Source organism: Oncorhynchus mykiss, chromosome 21 (assembly GCF_057628025.1).
Source record: "Oncorhynchus mykiss isolate SJ-2025 chromosome 21, ASM5762802v1, whole genome shotgun sequence".
NCBI classification, from domain to species: Eukaryota; Metazoa; Chordata; class Actinopteri; order Salmoniformes; family Salmonidae; genus Oncorhynchus; species Oncorhynchus mykiss.
The window spans coordinates 54192901-54218739 of NC_143042.1; the positions used below are offsets into that span (position 1 = coordinate 54192901).

The following is a 25839-nucleotide window of genomic DNA, read 5'->3' on the forward strand; positions in this document are numbered from 1 at the left end:
TGGTCATTACAATGAATCCTACAACTGCAACCACTACAACCATCAAAGATGCATCAACAACTGGTGAACCCACTACAACCGTCAAAGATGCATCAACAACTGGTGAACCCTCTACAACCGTCAAAGATGCATCAACAACTGGTGAACCCACTACAACCGTCAAAGATGCATCAACAACTGGTGAACCCACTACAACCGTCAAAGATGCATCAACAACTGGTGAACCCTCTACAACCGTCAAAGATGCATCAACAACTGGTGAACAACTACAAACGTCACTGATTGACCAAGAACAACTCGTGATCCCACTACGACTACCAATGAGTTATCAAAAACTAATGGTGAACCCATTACAATCGTTTCTTGGTCATCGACAACAACCGGTGAACCCGCCACAACCATCAATCATTCATCCAGAAAAACTGGTGAAAAAACTACAACCGTCAGTGACACATCGACAACGAATGGTGAACACACTGCAAAAGCCATTGATGCATCGACAAAAACTGGTGAGCCCAATACAACAGACAATGATTCACCACCAACAACTGATGACCCCACTACAACTGTCACTAATGCATCGACAACTATTAGTGAAATCACTTCAAAAGGCACTGGTGCATCAAAAACAACTTATGCACCGACTACAACCAACACAGGTGTTGTTATCAAAAACAACTAGTGAACCCACTACATCCGTCACTGAGTCAACAAAAACAACTAGTGAACCCACTACAACCGACACTGTTTCATCAACAACTGGTGAACCCACTACAACCATCACCGTTTTATCAACAACAACTGGTGAACCCACTACAACTATAACTGAGTCATCATCAACAACTGGTGAACCCACTACAACCATCACTGGTGTGTCAACAACAACTGGTGAACCCACTACAACGATCACTGGTGTGTCAACAACAACTGGTGAAACCACTACAACTGTTACTGGTGCATTCTCAACAACTGGTGAACCCACTACGACCATCACTGGTGTGTCAACAACAACTGGTGAACCCACTACAACCATCACTGGTGTGTCAACAACAACTGGTGAACCCACTACAACCATCACTGGTGTGTCAACAACAACTGATGAACCAACGACAACCATGAATGGTGCATCGACAACAACTGGTGAACCCACTACGACTGTCACTGAGTCAACAAAAACAACTGGTGAACCCACAACAACAGTCACTGCTGTGTCAACAACAACTGGTGAACTCAATACAACTGTTACTGGGACATCGACAACAACTGGTGAACCCACTACATCCGTCACGGTTTCATCAACAACGACTGATGAACCCACTACAACCATCACTGAGTCAACCATTACAACTGGTGAACCCACAACAGAAACTGTTGTGTCAACAACAACTGGTGAACCCACTACTACTATTACTGGGGCATCGACAACAACTGGTGAACCCACTACATCCGTCACGGTTTCATCAACAACAACTGATGAACCCACTGCAACTATTACTGGGGCATCGACAACAACTGGTGAACCCACTACACCCGTCACGGTTTCATCAACAACGACTGATGAACCCACGACGACCATCATTGTATCAACAAAAACAACTGTTCAACCCACATCAACAGTCACTGCTGTGTCGACAACAACTGGTGAACCCACTACGACAATAACTGGTGTTCCTACAACAACTAATGAGCCTTCTACAACCATCACTGGTGTGCCAACAACAACTGGTGAACCCACTACAAGTATCACTGAGTCATCATCAACAACTGGTGAACCCACTACAACCATCACTGAGTCATCATCAACAACTGGTGAACCCACTACGACAATCACTGGTGTTCCTACAACAACTAATGAGCCTTCTACAACCATCACTGGTGTTCCAACAACAACTGGTGAACCCACTACAGCTACTACAGCTACTACTGAGTCATCATCTACAACTGGTGAACCCACTACAACCATCACTGGTGTGCCAACAACAACTGGTGAACCCACTACAACTATAACTGAGTCATCATCAACAACTGGTGAACCCACTGCAACTATTACTGAGTCATCATCAACAACTGGTGAATCCACTACAACTATAACTGAGTCAACATCAACAACTGATGAACCCACAACAACTATCACTGAGTCAACAAAAACAACTGGTGAACCCACAAGAACAGTCACTGTGTTGTCAACAACAACTGGTGAAACCACTACAACAATCACTGAGTCATTATCAACAACTGATGAACCCACTACAACAATCACTGAGTCATCATCAACAACTGGTGAACCCATGACAACTATAACTGAGTCATCATCAACAACTGGTGAACCCACTACAACCATCACTGCTGTGTCGACAACAACTGGTGAACCCACTACAACTATCACTGAGTCATCATCAACAACTGGTGAACCCACTACAACCATCACTTTGTCATCATCAACAACAAATGAACCTTCTACAACCATCACTGCTGTGACATCAACAACTGTTGAACCCACTACAACATTCACTGGTGTGACATCAACAACTGGTGAACCCACTACAACAATCACTGAGTCATCATCAACAACTGGTGAACCCACTACAACTATAACTGAGTCATCATCAACAACTGGTGAACCCACTACAACCATCACTGAGTCAACAAAAACAAATGGTGAACCCACTACAACTGTTACTGGGGCATCATCAATAACTGGTGAATCCACTACAACTATAACTGAGTCATCATCAACAACTGGTGAACCCACTACAACTATTACTGAGTCATCATCAATAACTGGTGAATCCACTACAACTATAACTGAGTCATCATCAACAACTGGTGAACCCACTACAACTATAACTGAGTCATCATCAACAACTGGTGAACCCACTACAACCATCACTGAGTCAACAAAAACAAATGGTGAACCCACTACAACTGTTACTGGGGCATCATCAACAACTGGTGAACCCACTACGACCATCACTGGTGTGTCATCAACAACTGGTGAACCCTCTACGACCATCACTGGTGTGTCATCAACAACTGGTGAACCCACTACGACCATCACTGGTGTGTCATCAACAACTGGTGAACCCACTACAACTATTACTGAGTCATCATCAACAACTGGTGAACCCACTACAACTATAACTGAGTCATCATCAACAACTGGTGAACCCACTACAACCATCACTGAGTCAACAAAAACAACTGGTGAACCCACTACAACTGTTACTGGGGCATCATCAACAACTGGTGAACCCACTACGACCATCACTGGTGTGTCATCAACAACTGGTGAACCCACTACGACCATCACTGGGGCATCATCAACAACTGGTGAACCCACTACGACCATCACTGGTGTGTCATCATCAACTGGTGAACCCACTACAACTGTTACTGGGGCATCATCAACAACTGGTGAACCCACTACGACCATCACTGGTGCATCATCAACAACTGGTGAACCCACTACAACCATCACTGGTGTGACATCAACAACTGTTGAATCCACTACAACTATAACTGAGTCATCATCAACAACTGGTGAACCCACTACAACCATCACTGAGTCAACAAAAACAACTGGTGAACCCACTACAACTGTTACTGGGGCATCATCAACAACTGGTGAACCCACTACGACCATCACTGGTGTGTCATCAACAACTGGTGAACCCACTACGACCATCACTGGGGCATCAACAACAACTGGTGAACCCACTACGACCATCACTGGTGTGTCATCAACAACTGGTGAACCCACTACAACTGTTACTGGGGCATCATCAACAACTGGTGAACCCACTACGACCATCACTGAGTCAACATCAACAACTGGTGAACCCACTACAACCATCACTGGTGTGTCAACAACAACTGGTGAACCCACTACGACCATCACTGAGTCATCATCAACAACTGGTGAACCCACTACAACAATCACTGAGTCACCATCAACAACTGGTGAACCCACTACAAGTATAACTGAGTCATCATCAACAACTGGTGAACCCACTACAACCATCACTGGTGTGACATCAACAACTGGTGAACCCACTACAACAATCACTGCGTCATCATCAACAACTGGTGAACGCACTACAACTATAACTGAGTCATCATCAACAACTGGTGAACCCACTACAACTGTTACTGGTCCATCGACAGCAACTGGTGAACCCACAACATCTGTCACTGGTTCATCTACAACAACTGGTGAACCCACTACGACCAACTCTGAGTCATCATCAACAACTGGTGAACCCACTACAACAATCATTGAGTCATCATCAACAACTGGTGAACCCACTACAACTATAACTGAGTCATCATCAACAACTAGTGAACCCACTACAACAGTCACTGAGTCATCATCAACAACTGGTGAACCCACTACAACTATAACTGAGTCATCAACAACAACTGGAGAACCCACTACAACAATCACTGAGTCATCATCAACAACTGGTGAACCCACTACAACAATCATTGAGTCATCATCAACAACTGGTGAACCCACTACAACAATCACTTTGTCATCATCAACAACTGGTGAACCCACTACAACTATAACTGAGTTTACAAATACAACTGGTGAACCAACTACAAGTGTTACTGTTTCATCAACAACAGCTGGATCTTCCACTACAACCATCACTGAGTCTACAAAAACAACTGGTAAACCCACAAGAACAGTCACTGTGGTGTCAACAACAACTGGTGAACCCACTACAACTATAACTGAGTCATCATCAACAACTGGTGAATCCACTACAACTATTACTGAGTCATCATCAACAACTGGTGAACCCACTACAACTATTACTGAGTCATCATCAACAACTGGTGAACCCACTACAACAATCACTGAGTCTACAAAATCAACTGGTGAACACACAAGAGCAGTCATTGGTTCATCAACAACAACTGGTGAACCCACTACGACCATCACTGGTGTGTCAACAACAACTGGTGAACCCACTACAACAATCACTGAGTCATCATCAACAACTGGTGAACCCACTACAACTATAACTGAGTCATCATCAACAACTGGTGAACCCACTACAACTATTACTGAGTCATCATCAACAACTGGTGAACCCACTACAACAATCACTGAGTCTACAAAATCAACTGGTGAACCCACAAGAGCAGTCATTGGTTCATCAACAACAACTGGTGAACCCACTACGACCATCACTGGTGTGTCAACAACAACTGATGAACCCACTACAACCATCACTGGTGTGTCAACAACAACTGATGAACCCACTACAACTATAACTGAGTCATCATCAACAACTGGTGAACCCACTACAACCATCACTGGTGTGTCAACAACAACTGGTGAACCCACTACAACTATAACTGAGTCATCATCAACAACTGGTGAACCCACAACAACAGTCACTGAGTCATCATCAACAACTGGTGAACCCACTACAACTATTACTGAGTCATCATCAACAACTGGTGAACCCACTACAACAATCACTGAGTCATCATCAACAACTGGTGAACCCACTACAACTATAACTGAGTCATCAACAACAACTGGTGAACCCACTACAACAATCACTTTGTCATCATCAACAACAAATGAACCTTCTACAACCATCACTGGTGTGACATCAACAACTGGTGAACCCACTACAACAATCACTGAGTCATCATCAACAACTGGTGAACCCACTACAACTATTACTGAGTCATCATCAACAACTGGTGAACCCACTACAACAATCACTGAGTCATCATCAACAACTGGTGAACCCACTACAACTATAACTGAGTCATCAACAACAACTGGTGAACCCACTACAACAATCACTTTGTCATCATCAACAACAAATGAACCTTCTACAACCATCACTGGTGTGACATCAACAACTGGTGAACCCACTACAGCTATCACTGAGTCATCATCTACAACTGGTGAACCCACTACAACCATCACTTTGTCATCATCAACAACTGGTGAACCCACTACAACTATAACTGAGTCATCATCAACAACTGGTGAATATACTACAACTATAACTGAGTCATTATCAACAACTGGTGAACCCACTACAACTATTACTGAGTCATCATCAACAACTGCTGAACCCACTACAACTATAACTGGTGTGTCATCAACAACTGGTGAAACCACTACAACCATCACTGGTGTGACATCAACAACTGGTGAACCCACTACAACAATCACTGAGTCATCATCAACAACTGATGAACCCACTACAACCATCACTGGTGTGTCAACAACAACTGGTGAACCCACTACAACTATAACTGAGTCATCATCAACATCTGGTGAACCCACTACAACTATCACTGAGTCTACAAAATCAACTGGTGAACACACAAGAGCAGTCATTGGTTCATCAACAACAACTGGTGAACCCACTACAACAATCACTGAGTCATCATCAACAACTGGTGAACCCACTACAACTATAACTGAGTCATCATCAACAACTGGTGAACCCACTACAACTATCACTGAGTCATCATCAACAACTGTTGAACCCACTACAACTGTTACTGGTGCATCATCAACAACTGGTGAACCCACTACAACTATAACTGAGTCATCATCAACAACTGGTGAACCCACTACAACTATTACTGAGTCATCATCAACAACTGGTGAACCCACTACAACTATCATTGAGTCATCATCTACAATGGGTGAACCCACTACAACCATCACTTTGTCATCATCAACAACTGGTGAACCCACTACAACTATCACTGAGTCATCATCAACAACTGGTGAACCCACTACGACCATCACTGGTGTGTCAACAACAACTGATGAACCCACTACAACCATCACTGGTGTGTCAACAACAACTGGTGAACCCACTACAACTATTACTGAGTCAACATCAACAACTGATGAACCCACTACAACCATCACTGGTGTGTCAACAACAACTGGTGAACCCACTACAACTATAACTGAGTCATCATCAACAACTGGTGAACCCACTACAACTATAACTGAGTCATCATCAACAACTGGTGAACCCACTACAACTGTTACTGGGTCATCATCAACAACGGGTGAACCCACTACAACCATCACTTTGTCATCATCAACAACTGGTGAACCCACTACAACAATTATTGAGTCATCATCAACAACTAGTGAATCCACTACAACAATCACTGAGTCATCATCAACAACTGGTGAACCCACTACAACTATAACTGAGTCATCATCAACAACTGGTGAACCCACTACAACTATCACTGAGTCATCATCAACAACTGTTGAACCCACTACAACTGTTACTGGTGCATCATCAACAACTGGTGAACCCACTACAACTATAACTGAGTCATCATCAACAACTGGTGAACCCACTACAACTATTACTGAGTCATCATCAACAACTGGTGAACCCACTACAACTATCATTGAGTCATCATCTACAATGGGTGAACCCACTACAACCATCACTTTGTCATCATCAACAACTGGTGAACCCACTACAACTATCACTGAGTCATCATCAACAACTGGTGAACCCACTACGACCATCACTGGTGTGTCAACAACAACTGATGAACCCACTACAACCATCACTGGTGTGTCAACAACAACTGGTGAACCCACTACAACTATTACTGAGTCAACATCAACAACTGATGAACCCACTACAACCATCACTGGTGTGTCAACAACAACTGGTGAACCCACTACAACTATAACTGAGTCATCATCAACAACTGGTGAACCCACTACAACTATAACTGAGTCATCATCAACAACTGGTGAACCCACTACAACTGTTACTGGGTCATCATCAACAACGGGTGAACCCACTACAACCATCACTTTGTCATCATCAACAACTGGTGAACCCACTACAACAATTATTGAGTCATCATCAACAACTAGTGAATCCACTACAACTATTACTGAGTCATCATCAAAAACTGGTGAACCCACTACGACCATCACTGGTGTGTCAACAACAACTGGTGAACCCACTACAACTATCACTGAGTCATCATCAACAACTGGTGAACCCACTACAACAATCACTGAGTCACCATCAACAACTGGTGAACCCACTACAACTATAAGTGAGTCATCATCAACAACTGGTGAACCCACTACGACCATCACTGGTGTGTCAACAACAACTGGTGAACCCACTACAACAATCACTGAGTCATCATCAACAACTGGTGAACCCACTACAACAATCACTGAGTCACCATCAACAACTGGTGAACCCACTACAACTATAAGTGAGTCATCATCAACAACTGGTGAACCCACTACGACCATCACTGGTGTGTCAACAACAACTGGTGAACCCACTACAACTATAACTGAGTCATCATCAACAACTGGTGAACCCACTACAACTATCACTGAGTCATCATCAACAACTGGTGAACCCACTACAACTATCACTGAGTCATCATCAACAATGGGTGAACCCACTACAACCATCACTTTGTCATCATCAACAACTGGTGAACCCACTACAACTATCACTGAGTCATCATCAACAACTGGTGAACCCACTACAACTATCACTGAGTCATCATCAACAACTGGTGAACCCACTACAACTATCACTGAGTCATCATCAACAATGGGTGAACCCACTACAACCATCACTGGTGTGTCAACAACAACTGGTGAACCCACTACAACTATTACTGAGTCATCATCAACAACTGGTGAACCCACTACAACTATAACTGAGTCATCATCAACAACTGGTGAACCCACTACAACTGTTACTGGTGCATCATCAACAACTGGTGAACCCACTACAACTATAACTGAGTCATCATCAACATCTGGTGAACCCACTACAACGATCACTGAGTCTACAAAATCAACTGGTGAACACACAAGAGCAGTCATTGGTTCATCAACAACAACTGGTGAACCCACTACGACAATCACTGAGTCATCAACAACTGGTGAACCGACTACAACTATAACTGAGTCATCATCAACAACTGGTGAACCCACTACAACTATCACTGAGTCATCATCAACAATGGGTGAACCCACTACAACCATCACTTTGTCATCATCAACAACTGGTGAACCCACTACAACTATCACTGAGTCATCATCAACAACTGGTGAACCCACTACAACCATCACTGGTGTGTCAACAACAACTGGTGAACCCACTACAACTATAACTGAGTCATCATCAACATCTGGTGAACCCACTACAACTATCACTGAGTCTACAAAATCAACTGGTGAACACACAAGAGCAGTCATTGGTTCATCAACAACAACTGGTGAACCCACTACAACAATCACTGAGTCATCATCAACAACTGGTGAACCCACTACAACTATAACTGAGTCATCATCAACAACTGGTGAATCCACTACAACTATCACTGAGTCATCATCAACAACTGTTGAACCCACTACAACTGTTACTGGTGCATCATCAACAACTGGTGAACCCACTACAACTATAACTGAGTCATCATCAACAACTGGTGAACCCACTACAACTATTACTGAGTCATCATCAACAACTGTTGAACCCACTACAACTATCATTGAGTCATCATCTACAATGGGTGAACCCACTACAACCATCACTTTGTCATCATCAACAACTGGTGAACCCACTACAACTATCACTGAGTCATCATCAACAACTGGTGAACCCACTACGACCATCACTGGTGTGTCAACAACAACTGATGAACCCACTACAACCATCACTGGTGTGTCAACAACAACTGGTGAACCCACTACAACTATTACTGAGTCAACATCAACAACTGATGAACCCACTACAACCATCACTGGTGTGTCAACAACAACTGGTGAACCCACTACAACTATAACTGAGTCATCATCAACAACTGGTGAACCCACTACAACTATAACTGAGTCATCATCAACAACTGGTGAACCCACTACAACTGTTACTGGGTCATCATCAACAACGGGTGAACCCACTACAACCATCACTTTGTCATCATCAACAACTGGTGAACCCACTACAACAATTATTGAGTCATCATCAACAACTAGTGAATCCACTACAACTATTACTGAGTCATCATCAACAACTGGTGAACCCACTACGGCCATCACTGGTGTGTCAACAACAACTGGTGAACCCACTACAACTATCACTGAGTCATCATCAACAACTGGTGAACCCAATACAACAATCACTGAGTCACCATCAACAACTGGTGAACCCACTACAACTATAAGTGAGTCATCATCAACAACTGGTGAACCCACTACGACCATCACTGGTGTGTCAACAACAACTGGTGAACCCACTACAACAATCACTGAGTCATCATCAACAACTGGTGAACCCACTACAACAATCACTGAGTCACCATCAACAACTGGTGAACCCACTACAACTATAAGTGAGTCATCATCAACAACTGGTGAACCCACTACGACCATCACTGGTGTGTCAACAACAACTGGTGAACCCACTACAACAATCACTGAGTCATCATCAACAACTGCTGAACCCACTACGACCATCACTGGTGTGTCAACAACAACTGGTGAACCCACTACAACTATCACTGAGTCATCATCAACAACTGGTGAACCCACTACAACTATCACTGAGTCATCATCAACAACTGGTGAACCCACTACGACCATCACTTTGTCATCATCAACAACAAATGGACCTTCTACAACCATCACTGGTGTGACATCAACAACTGGTGAACCCACTACAACTATCACTGAGTCACCATCAACAACTGGTGAACCCACTACGACCATCACTTTGTCATCATCAACAACAAATGGATCTTCTACAACCATCACTGGTGTGACATCAACAACTGGTGAACCCACTACAACAATCACTGAGTCATCATCAACAACTGGTGAACCCACTACAACAATCACTGAGTCACCATCAACAACTGGTGAACCCACTACAACTATAAGTGAGTCATCATCAACAACTGGTGAACCCACTACGACCATCACTGGTGTGTCAACAACAACTGGTGAACCCACTACAACTATCACTGAGTCATCATCAACAACTGGTGAACCCACTACAACTATCACTGAGTCATCATCAACAACTGGTGAACCCACTACAACTATCACTGAGTCACCATCAACAACTGGTGAACCCACTACAACTATAACTGAGTCATCATCAACAACTGGTGAATCCACTACAACTATAACGGAGTCATCATCAACAACTGGTGAACCCACTACAACTGTTACTGGTGCATCATCAACAACTGGTGAACCCACTACAACTATAACTGAGTCATCATCAACAACTGGTGAACCCACTACAACTATCACTGAGTCATCATCAACAACTGGTGAACCCACTACAACTATCACTGAGTCATCATCAACAATGGGTGAACCCACTACAACCATCACTTTGTCATCATCAACAACTGGTGAACCCACTACAACTATCACTGAGTCATCATCAACAATGGGTGAACCCACTACAACCATCACTTTGTCATCATCAACAACTGGTGAACCCACTACAACTATCACTGAGTCATCATCAACAACTGGTGAACCCACTACAACCATCACTGGTGTGTCAACAACAACTGGTGAACCCACTACAACTATAACTGAGTCATCATCAACATCTGGTGAACCCACTACAACTATCACTGAGTCTACAAAATCAACTGGTGAACACACAAGAGCAGTCATTGGTTCATCAACAACAACTGGTGAACCCACTACAACAATCACAGAGTCATCATCAACAACTGGTGAACCCACTACAACTATAACTGAGTCATCATCAACAACTGGTGAACCCACTACAACTATCACTGAGTCATCATCAACAACTGGTGAACCCACTACAACTGTTACTGGTGCATCATCAACAACTGGTGAACCCACTACAACTATAACTGAGTCATCATCAACAACTGGTGAACCCACTACAACTATTACTGAGTCATCATCAACAACTGGTGAACCCACTACAACTATCACTGAGTCATCATCAACAATGGGTGAACCCACTACAACCATCACTTTGTCATCATCAACAACTGGTGAACCCACTACAACTATCACTGAGTCATCATCAACAACTGGTGAACCCACTACAACCATCACTGGTGTGTCAACAACAACTGGTGAACCCACTACAACTATAACTGAGTCATCATCAACAACTGGTGAACCCACTACAACTATCACTGAGTCATCATCAACAACGGGTGAACCCACTACAACCATCACTTTGTCATCATCAACAACAAATGAACCGTCTACAACCATCACTGGTGTGACATCAACAACTGGTGAACCCACTACAACAATCACTGAGTCATCATCAACAACTAGTGAATCCTCTACAACTATAACTGAGTCATCAACAACAACTGGTGAACCCACTACAACTATTACTGAGTCATCATCAACAACTGGTGAACCCACTACGACCATCACTGGTGTGTCAACAACAACTGGTGTACCCACTACAACTATCACTGAGTCATCATCAACAACTGGTGAACCCACTACAACTGTTACTGGTGCATCATCAACAACTGGTGAACCCACTACAACTATAACTGAGTCATCATCAACAACTGGTGAACCCACTACAACAATCACTGAGTCACCATCAACAACTGGTGAACCCACTACAACTATAACTGAGTCATCATCAACAACTGGTGAACCCACTACAACTATCACTGAGTCATCATCAACAACTGGTGAACCCACTACAACTGTTACTGGTGCATCATCAACAACTGGTGAACCCACTACAACTATCACTGAGTCATCATCAACAACTAGTGAATCCACTACAACTATAACTGAGTCATCAACAACAACTGGTGAACCCACTACAACTATTACTGAGTCATCATCAACAACTGGTGAACCCACTACGACCATCACTGGTGTGTCAACAACAACTGGTGAACCCACTACAACTATAACTGAGTCATCATCAACAACTGGTGAACCCACTACGACCATCACTTTGTCATCATCAACAACAAATGGACCTTCTACAACCATCACTGGTGTGACATCAACAACTGGTGAACCCACTACAACAATCACTGAGTCATCATCAACAACTGGTGAACCCACTACAACAATCACTGAGTCATCATCAACAACTGGTGAACCCACTACAACTATAACTGAGTCATCATCAACAACTGGTGAACCCACTACAACTATAACTGAGTCATCATCAACAACTGGTGAACCCACTACAACTATCACTGAGTCATCATCAACAACTGGTGAACCCACTACAACTGTTACTGGTGCATCATCAACAACTGGTGAACCCACTACAACTATCACTGAGTCATCATCAACAACGGGTGAACCCACTACAACCATCACTTTGTCATCATCAACAACAAATGAACCGTCTACAACCATCACTGGTGTGACATCAACAACTGGTGAACCCACTACAACAATCACTGAGTCATCATCAACAACTAGTGAATCCTCTACAACTATAACTGAGTCACCATCAACAACTGGTGAACCCACTACAACAATCACTGAGTCATCATCAACAACTGGTGAACCCACTACAACAATCACTGAGTCATCATCAACAACTGGTGAACCCACTACAACTATAACTGAGTCATCATCAACAACTGGTGAACCCACTACAACTATAACTGAGTCATCATCAACAACTGGTGAACCCACTACAACTATCACTGAGTCATCATCAACAACTGGTGAACCCACTACAACTGTTACTGGTGCATCATCAACAACTGGTGAACCCACTACAACTATCACTGAGTCATCATCAACAACGGGTGAACCCACTACAACCATCACTTTGTCATCATCAACAACAAATGAACCGTCTACAACCATCACTGGTGTGACATCAACAACTGGTGAACCCACTACAACAATCACTGAGTCATCATCAACAACTAGTGAATCCTCTACAACTATAACTGAGTCATCAACAACAACTGGTGAACCCACTACAACTATTACTGAGTCATCATCAACAACTGGTGAACCCACTACGACCATCACTGGTGTGTCAACAACAACTGGTGTACCCACTACAACTATCACTGAGTCATCATCAACAACTGGTGAACCCACTACAACTATAACTGAGTCATCATCAACAACTGGTGAACCCTCTACAACTATAACTGAGTCACCATCAACAACTGGTGAACCCACTACAACAATCACTGAGTCATCATCAACAACTGGTGAACCCACTACAACAATCACTGAGTCATCATCAACAACTGGTGAACCCACTACAACTATAACTGAGTCATCATCAACAACTGGTGAACCCACTACAACTATAACTGAGTCATCATCAACAACTGGTGAACCCACTACAACTATCACTGAGTCATCATCAACAACTGGTGAACCCACTACAACTATAACTGAGTCATCATCAACAACTGGTGAACCCACTACAACTATAACTGAGTCATCATCAACAACTGGTGAACCCACTACAACTATCACTGAGTCATCATCAACAACTGGTGAACCCACTACAACTGTTACTGGTGCATCATCAACAACTGGTGAACCCACTACAACTATCACTGAGTCATCATCAACAACTGGTGAACCCACTACGACCATCACTTTGTCATCATCAACAACAAATGGACCTTCTACAACCATCACTGGTGTGACATCAACAACTGGTGAACCCACTACAACAATCACTGAGTCACCATCAACAACTGGTGAACCCACTACAACAATCACTGAGTCATCATCAACAACTGGTGAACCCACTACAACAATCACTGAGTCATCATCAACAACTGGTGAACCCACTACAACTATAACTGAGTCATCATCAACAACTGGTGAACCCACTACAACTATAACTGAGTCATCATCAACAACTGGTGAACCCACTACAACTATCACTGAGTCATCATCAACAACTGGTGAACCCACTACAACTGTTACTGGTGCATCATCAACAACTGGTGAACCCACTACAACTATCACTGAGTCATCATCAACAACGGGTGAACCCACTACAACCATCACTTTGTCATCATCAACAACAAATGAACCGTCTACAACCATCACTGGTGTGACATCAACAACTGGTGAACCCACTACAACAATCACTGAGTCATCATCAACAACTAGTGAATCCTCTACAACTATAACTGAGTCATCAACAACAACTGGTGAACCCACTACAACTATTACTGAGTCATCATCAACAACTGGTGAACCCACTACGACCATCACTGGTGTGTCAACAACAACTGGTGTACCCACTACAACTATCACTGAGTCATCATCAACAACTGGTGAACCCACTACAACTGTTACTGGTGCATCATCAACAACTGGTGAACCCACTACAACTATAACTGAGTCATCATCAACAACTGGTGAACCCACTACAACTATAACTGAGTCATCATCAACAACTGGTGAACCCACTACAACAATCACTGAGTCACCATCAACAACTGGTGAACCCACTACAACTATAACTGAGTCATCATCAACAACTGGTGAACCCACTACAACTATCACTGAGTCATCATCAACAACTGGTGAACCCACTACAACTGTTACTGGTGCATCATCAACAACTGGTGAACCCACTACAACTATCACTGAGTCATCATCAACAACTAGTGAATCCACTACAACTATAACTGAGTCATCAACAACAACTGGTGAACCCACTACAACTATTACTGAGTCATCATCAACAACTGGTGAACCCACTACGACCATCACTGGTGTGTCAACAACAACTGGTGAACCCACTACAACTATCACTGAGTCATCATCAACAACTGGTGAACCCACTACGACCATCACTTTGTCATCATCAACAACAAATGGACCTTCTACAACCATCACTGGTGTGACATCAACAACTGGTGAACCCACTACAACAATCACTGAGTCATCATCAACAACTGGTGAACCCACTACAACAATCACTGAGTCATCATCAACAACTGGTGAACCCACTACAACTATAACTGAGTCATCATCAACAACTGGTGAACCCACTACAACTATAACTGAGTCATCATCAACAACTGGTGAACCCACTACAACTATCACTGAGTCATCATCAACAACTGGTGAACCCACTACAACTGTTACTGGTGCATCATCAACAACTGGTGAACCCACTACAACTATCACTGAGTCATCATCAACAACGGGTGAACCCACTACAACCATCACTTTGTCATCATCAACAACAAATGAACCGTCTACAACCATCACTGGTGTGACATCAACAACTGGTGAACCCACTACAACAATCACTGAGTCATCATCAACAACTAGTGAATCCTCTACAACTATAACTGAGTCACCATCAACAACTGGTGAACCCACTACAACAATCACTGAGTCATCATCAACAACTGGTGAACCCACTACAACAATCACTGAGTCATCATCAACAACTGGTGAACCCACTACAACTATAACTGAGTCATCATCAACAACTGGTGAACCCACTACAACTATAACTGAGTCATCATCAACAACTGGTGAACCCACTACAACTATCACTGAGTCATCATCAACAACTGGTGAACCCACTACAACTGTTACTGGTGCATCATCAACAACTGGTGAACCCACTACAACTATCACTGAGTCATCATCAACAACGGGTGAACCCACTACAACCATCACTTTGTCATCATCAACAACAAATGAACCGTCTACAACCATCACTGGTGTGACATCAACAACTGGTGAACCCACTACAACAATCACTGAGTCATCATCAACAACTAGTGAATCCTCTACAACTATAACTGAGTCATCAACAACAACTGGTGAACCCACTACAACTATTACTGAGTCATCATCAACAACTGGTGAACCCACTACGACCATCACTGGTGTGTCAACAACAACTGGTGTACCCACTACAACTATCACTGAGTCATCATCAACAACTGGTGAACCCACTACAACTGTTACTGGTGCATCATCAACAACTGGTGAACCCACTACAACTATAACTGAGTCATCATCAACAACTGGTGAACCCTCTACAACTATAACTGAGTCACCATCAACAACTGGTGAACCCACTACAACTATAACTGAGTCATCATCAACAACTGGTGAACCCACTACAACTATCACTGAGTCATCATCAACAACTGGTGAACCCACTACAACTATCACTGAGTCATCATCAACAACTGGTGAACCCACTACAACTATCACTGAGTCATCATCAACAACTGGTGAACCCACTACAACTGTTACTGGTGCATCATCAACAACTGGTGAACCCACTACAACTATAACTGAGTCATCATCAACAACTGGTGAACCCACTACAACAATCACTGAGTCACCATCAACAACTGGTGAACCCACTACAACTATAACTGAGTCATCATCAACAACTGGTGAACCCACTACAACTATCACTGAGTCATCATCAACAACTGGTGAACCCACTACAACTGTTACTGGTGCATCATCAACAACTGGTGAACCCACTACAACTATAACTGAGTCATCATCAACAACTGGTGAACCCACTACAACAATCACTGAGTCACCATCAACAACTGGTGAACCCACTACAACTATAACTGAGTCATCATCAACAACTGGTGAACCCACTACAACTATAACTGAGTCATCAACAACAACTGGTGAACCCACTACAACTATTACTGAGTCATCATCAACAACTGGTGAACCCACTACGACCATCACTGGTGTGTCAACAACAACTGGTGAACCCACTACAACTATCACTGAGTCATCATCAACAACTGGTGAACCCACTACGACCATCACTTTGTCATCATCAACAACAAATGGACCTTCTACAACCATCACTGGTGTGACATCAACAACTGGTGAACCCACTACAACAATCACTGAGTCACCATCAACAACTGGTGAACCCACTACAACAATCACTGAGTCATCATCAACAACTGGTGAACCCACTACAACAATCACTGAGTCATCATCAACAACTGGTGAACCCACTACAACAATCACTGAGTCCCCATCAACAACTGGTGAACCCACTACAACTATAACTGAGTCATCATCAACAACTGGTGAACCCACTACGACCATCACTTTGTCATCATCAACAACAAATGGACCTTCTACAACCATCACTGGTGTGACATCAACAACTGGTGAACCCACTACAACAATCACTGAGTCACCATCAACAACTGGTGAACCCACTACAACAATCACTGAGTCATCATCAACAACTGGTGAACCCACTACAACAATCACTGAGTCATCATCAACAACTGGTGAACCCACTACAACAATCACTGAGTCCCCATCAACAACTGGTGAACCCACTACAACTATAACTGAGTCATCATCAACAACTGGTGAATCCACTACAACTATAATGGAGTCATCATCAACAACTGGTGAACCCACTACAACTGTTACTGGTGCATCATCAACAACTGGTGAACCCACTACGACCATCACTTTGTCATCATCAACAACTGGTGAACCCACTACAACTATAACTGAGTCATCATCAACAACTGGTGAACCCACTACAACTATAACTGAGTCATCATCAACAACTGGTGAACCCACTACAACTATCACTGAGTCATCATCAACAACTGGTGAACCCACTACAACTGTTACTGGTGCATCATCAACAACTGGTGAACCCACTACAACCATCACTTTGTCATCATCAACAACTAGTGAATCCACTACAACTATAACTGAGTCATCAACAACAACTGGTGAACCCACTACAACTATTACTGAGTCATCATCAACAACTGGTGAACCCACTACGACCATCACTGGTGTGTCAACAACAACTGGTGAACCCACTACAACTATCACTGAGTCATCATCAACAACTGGTGAACCCACTACGACCATCACTTTGTCATCATCAACAACAAATGGACCTTCTACAACCATCACTGGTTTGACATCAACAACTGGTGAACCCACTACAACAATCACTGAGTCACCATCAACAACTGGTGAACCCACTACAACAATCACTGAGTCATCATCAACAACTGGTGAACCCACTACAACAATCACTGAGTCATCATCAACAACTGGTGAACCCACTACAACAATCACTGAGTCACCATCAACAACTGGTGAACCCACTACAACTATAACTGAGTCATCATCAACAACTGGTGAACCCACTACAACTATCACTGAGTCATCATCAACAACGGGTGAACCCACTACAACCATCACTTTGTCATCATCAACAACAAATGAACCGTCTACAACCATCACTGGTGTGACATCAACAACTGGTGAACCCACTACAACAATCACTGAGTCATCATCAACAACTAGTGAATCCTCTACAACTATAACTGAGTCATCAACAACAACTGGTGAACCCACTACAACTATTACTGAGTCATCATCAACAACTGGTGAACCCACTACGACCATCACTGGTGTGTCAACAACAACTGGTGTACCCACTACAACTATCACTGAGTCATCATCAACAACTGGTGAACCCACTACAACTGTTACTGGTGCATCATCAACAACTGGTGAACCCACTACAACTATAACTGAGTCATCATCAACAACTGGTGAACCCACTACAACAATCACTGAGTCACCATCAACAACTGGTGAACCCACTACAACTATAACTGAGTCACCATCAACAACTGGTGAACCCACTACAACTATCACTGAGTCATCATCAACAACTGGTGAACCCACTACAACTGTTACTGGTGCATCATCAACAACTAGTGAATCCACTACAACTATAACTGAGTCATCAACAACAACTGGTGAACCCACTACAACTATTACTGAGTCATCCTCAACAACTGGTGAACCCACTACGACCATCACTGGTGTGTCAACAACAACTGGTGAACCCACTACAACTATCACTGAGTCATCATCAACAACTGGTGAACCCACTACGACCATCACTTTGTCATCATCAACAACAAATGGACCTTCTACAACCATCACTGGTGTGACATCAACAACTGGTGAACCCACTACAACAATCACTGAGTCACCATCAACAACTGGTGAACCCACTACAACAATCACTGAGTCATCATCAACAACTGGTGAACCCACTACAACAATCACTGAGTCATCATCAACAACTGGTGAACCCACTACAACAATCACTGAGTCCCCATCAACAACTGGTGAACCCACTACAACTATAACTGAGTCATCATCAACAACTGGTGAATCCACTACAACTATAATGGAGTCATCATCAACAACTGGTGAACCCACTACAACAATCACTGAGTCATCATCAACAACTAGTGAATCCACTACAACTATAACTGAGTCATCAACAACAACTGGTGAACCCACTACAACTATTACTGAGTCATCATCAACAACTGGTGAACCCACTACGACCATCACTGGTGTGTCAACAACAACTGGTGAACCCACTACAACTATCACTGAGTCATCATCAACAACTGGTGAACCCACTACGACCATCACTTTGTCATCATCAACAACAAATGGACCTTCTACAACCATCACTGGTGTGACATCAACAACTGGTGAACCCACTACAACAATCACTGAGTCACCATCAACAACTGGTGAACCCACTACAACAATCACTGAGTCATCATCAACAACTGGTGAACCCACTACAACAATCACTGAGTCATCATCAACAACTGGTGAACCCACTACAACAATCACTGAGTCCCCATCAACAACTGGTGAACCCACTACAACTATAACTGAGTCATCATCAACAACTGGTGAATCCACTACAACTATAATGGAGTCATCATCAACAACTGGTGAACCCAATACAACTGTTACTGGTGCATCATCAACAACTGGTGAACCCACTACAACTATAACTGAGTCATCATCAACAACTGGTGAACCCACTACAACTATAACTGAGTCATCATCAACAACTGGTGAACCCACTACAACTATCACTGAGTCATCATCAACAACTGGTGAACCCACTACAACTGTTACTGGTGCATCATCAACAACTGGTGAACCCACTACAACTATCCCTGAGTCATCATCAACAACTAGTGAATCCACTACAACTATAACTGAGTCATCATCAACAACTGGTGAACCCACTACAACTATTACTGAGTCATCATCAACAACTGGTGAACCCACTACGACCATCACTGGTGTGTCAACAACAACTGGTGAACCCACTACAACTATCACTGAGTCATCATCAACAACTGGTGAACCCACTACGACCATCACTTTGTCATCATCAACAACAAATGGACCTTCTACAACCATCACTGGTTTGACATCAACAACTGGTGAACCCACTACAACAATCACTGAGTCACCATCAACAACTGGTGAACCCACTACAACAATCACTGAGTCATCATCAACAACTGGTGAACCCACTACAACAATCACTGAGTCATCATCAACAACTGGTGAACCCACTACAACAATCACTGAGTCATCATCAACAACTGGTGAATCCACTAAAACTATAATGGAGTCATCATCAACAACTGGTGAACCCACTACAACTGTTACTGGTGCATCATCAACAACTGGTGAACCCACTACAACTATAACTGAGTCATCATCAACAACTGGTGAACCCACTACAACTATCACTGAGTCATCATCAACAACTGGTGAACCCACTACAACTGTTACTGGTGCATCATCAACAACTGGTGAACCCACTACAACTATAACTGAGTCATCATCAACAACTGGTGAACCCACTACAACTATCACTGAGTCATCATCAACAACTGGTGAACCCACTACAACTATCACTGAGTCATCATCAACAACTGGTGAACCCACTACAACTATCACTGAGTCATCATCAACAATGGGTGAACCCACTACAACCATCACTTTGTCATCATCAACAACAACTGATGAACCCACTACAACCATCACTGGTGTGACAACAACAACTGGTGAACCCACTACAACCATCACTTTGTCATCATCAACAACTGGTGAACCCACTACAACTATAACTGAGTCATCATCAACAACTGGTGAACCCACTACAACTGTTACTGGTGCATCATCAACAACTGGTGAACCCACTACAACTATAACTGAGTCATCATCAACAACTGGTGAACCCACTACAACTATCACTGAGTCATCATCAACAACTGGTGAACCCACTACAACTGTTACTGGTGCATCATCAACAACTGGTGAACCCACTACAACTATAACTGAGTCATCATCAACAACAAATGAACCGTCTACAACCATCACTGGTGTGACATCAACAACTGGTGAACCCACTACAACAATCATTGAGTCATCATCAACAACTAGTGAATCCACTACAACTATAACTGAGTCATCAACAACAACTGGTGAACCCACTACAACTATTACTGAGTCATCATCAACAACTGGTGAACCCACTACGACCATCACTGGTGTGTCAACAACAACTGGTGAACCCACTACAACTATCACTGAGTCATCATCAACAACTGGTGAACCCACTACGACCATCACTTTGTCATCATCAACAACAAATGGACCTTCTACACCCATCACTGGTATGACATCAACAAATGGTGAACCCACTACAACAATCACTGAGTCATCATCAACAACTGGTGAACCCACTACAACAATCACTGAGTCACCATCAACAACTGGTGAACCCACTACAACTACAACTGAGTCATCATCAACAACTGGTGAACCCACTACAACAATCACTGGTGTTTCTAAAACAACTAATGAGCCTTCTACAACCATCACTGGTGTGTCAACAACAACTGGTGAACCCACTACAACTATCACTGAGTCATCATCAACAACAAATGAACCTTCTACAACCATCACTGGTGTGACATCAACAACTGGTGAACCCACTACAACAATCACTGGTGTGACATCAACAACTGGTGAACCCACTACAACAATCACTGAGTCATCATCAACAACTGGTGAACCCACTACAACTATAACTGAGTCATCATCAACAACTGGTGAATCCACTACAACTGTTACTGTGTTATCAACAACAACTGATGAACCCACTACAACCATCACTGAGTCAACAAAAACAACTGGTGAACCCACAACAACAGTCACTGTTGTGTCAACAACTGTTACTGGGGCATCGACAACAACTGGTGAACCCACTACATCCATCACGGTTTCATCAATAACAACTGAAGAACCCACTACAAGCATCACTGAGTCAACAAAAACAACTGTTCAACCCACATCAACAGTCAAAGCTTTGTCGACAACAACTGATGAACCCACTACAACCATCACTGAGTCAACAAAAACAACTGGTGAACCCACTTCAACAGTCACTGCTGTGTCAACAACAACTGGTGAAACCACTACAACTGTTACTGGGGCATCAACAACAACTGATGGACCCACCACGACAATCACTGAGTCAACAAAAACAACTGGTGAACTCACAACAACAGTCACTGGTGAATCAACAACAACTGATGAACCCACTACAACCATCACCGGAGAATCAACAACAACTGTTGATCTTACTTCATCCATCATTGGTGTGTCAACAACAAGTTATGCATCAACAACTACTGTTACTGCAGCAACAACTAAAACTGTCACGGATGTGTTGACATCAACTGGTGAACCCACTATGACCGTCACTAAGTCAACAAAAACAACTGTTCAACCCACAACAACAGTCACTTCTGTGTCGACAACAACTGGTGAACCCACTACGACCATCACTGAGTCTACAAATACAACTGGTGAACAAACTAGACCAGTCACTGGTGTGTCAACAACAACTGGTGTTTCCACTGCAACCATCACTGAGTCAACTAAAACAACTGGTGAACCCACTACATCCGTCACGGTTTCATCAACCACAACTGATGAACCCACTACACCCATCACTGAGTCAACAAAAACAACTGATGAACAAACTAGAGCAGTCACTGGTTCATCTACAACAACTGGTGAATCCACTACAACCCTCACTGGTGTGTCAACAACAATCATTACGGATGTACCCTTTACGACGACCGTAACTGGTGCATTGACAACAACGATTACAGCTGCACCCACTACAACTGTAAGTGTTGCATTGACAAAAACTGAAGAACTCACTTCAACCGTCCCTGGTGTGTCGACAACAACTTTTGAACCCTCTTCAGTCATCACTGGTGTGTCGACAACAACTTTTGAACCCACTTCAGTCATCACTGGTGTGTCGACAACAACTTTTGAACCCACTTCAGTCATCACTGGTGTGTCGACAACAACTTTTGAACCCACTTCAGTCATCACTGGTGTGTCGACAACAACTTTTGAACCCACTTCAGTCATCACTGGTGTGTCGACAACGACTGTTACATCTTTACCCACTACAACCGTCACTAGTGCATCAAATGCCACCACAACTACAACGGCTACTCCTGCCATCGTCACAGCCACCACAACTGCAACTACCGCTGTTGCAAACACTAGGGTTCCTGTGGTGTTCAGGTCCAGCGGAGAGACATTTACCTCTGACCTATCAAACACATCTTCTCAGGCCTTTCAAACCAGAGCATTGCTGATTAAAACTCAGGTGAGCCTCCCAAAACAATGAAGATGTGAATGTCCTAACGAGAGGGGTAGGTTACAGTAATACAGTCAACTTTTAATTGACAGTAAGTTGCTTGTTTAAAATTCATCTGTTTCTTGTTTTGCATTCCAGCTTGAACCTTTCTATCGATCGGCTTTCACCTCTTTCAACAGTTTGGATGTGACAGAATTCAGGTGATTTTTTTGTATTACATGTTGTGTGTTGATTTAAATTGATCTCACTTTCTATTTAACATGTTATCTCTCATTTCTTCTCAGCTCTGGATCCATCATCAATACTGTAAATGTAGCATTCAGCTCCCCCTCGGTGCCTAATATCACAGAGATTGGCACTGTTTTGATAAATGCTGCTCAAAACATCACAGCTTTCAACATTGACCCCAACTCAGTGACGGTCAACAGCACAGGTAAACACATTTATTAATTCAATTCCATTTTATTATGTGGTAAGTTATTATTTAAAAAAAAAATTGGAGCGTCACAAATCTATTTGGAACAGTAATTGGTGAAGTGATTTATTTCAATTTTATTTTAGTTTAAAATAACTTACAAATTAGTCTCCATCAATTGACTGAACTTTTTCTTAAAATAGTATATATAAAAAAATACAAATAAAAGGACGTACATTTCAGTTGGGATTTGCCTGCTCTTGCTCTGTAATGCACATGTTGCTAATAATGTGAGTGTTCTGTATCAGAATGCCACAGTTCTTCTAATTCTAATGCTTCGAACTGTGTGTTTGTAGCATCCACAGTGCATTCGGAAAGTATTCAGACCCCTTGAATTTTTTCACATTTTGTTACGTTACAGCCTCATTCTAAAATGGATTAAATGTTATTTTCTTCGTCATCAATCTCCACACAACACCCAATAAGGACACTGCAAATACAGGTTTTTAGACATGTTTGCTAATTTATAGAAAATAAAAAACTGATATATTACACTTACATAATACATTTACATGTACAGTGCCTTGCGAAAGTATTCGGCCCCCTTGAACTTTGCGACCTTTTGCCACATTTCAGGCTTCAAACATAAAGATATAAAACTGTATTTTTTTGTGAAGAATCAACAACAAGTGGGACACAATCATGAAGTGGAACGACATTTATTGGATATTTCAAACTTTTTTAACAAATCAAAAACTGAAAAATTGGGCGTGCAAAATTATTCATTCACCCCAGTCTGAGGTCCTGAGCGCTCTGGAGCAG

General features: G+C 42.8%; 1 protein-coding gene across 1 annotated transcript in view; it reads left to right on the forward strand.

The window, feature by feature from the left end:
* The window catches only part of LOC110500789 (uncharacterized), a 42162-nt gene that overhangs the window by 8006 nt on the left and 8317 nt on the right, over positions 1-25839 (forward strand). Inside the window, exons 3-5 of the mRNA XM_090214918.1 lie at positions 1-24611; positions 24741-24802; positions 24887-25035. Of these exons, the coding sequence (XP_090071044.1) occupies positions 1-24611; positions 24741-24802; positions 24887-25035 (24822 nt within the window). The remainder of the gene's footprint in view (positions 24612-24740; positions 24803-24886; positions 25036-25839) is intronic.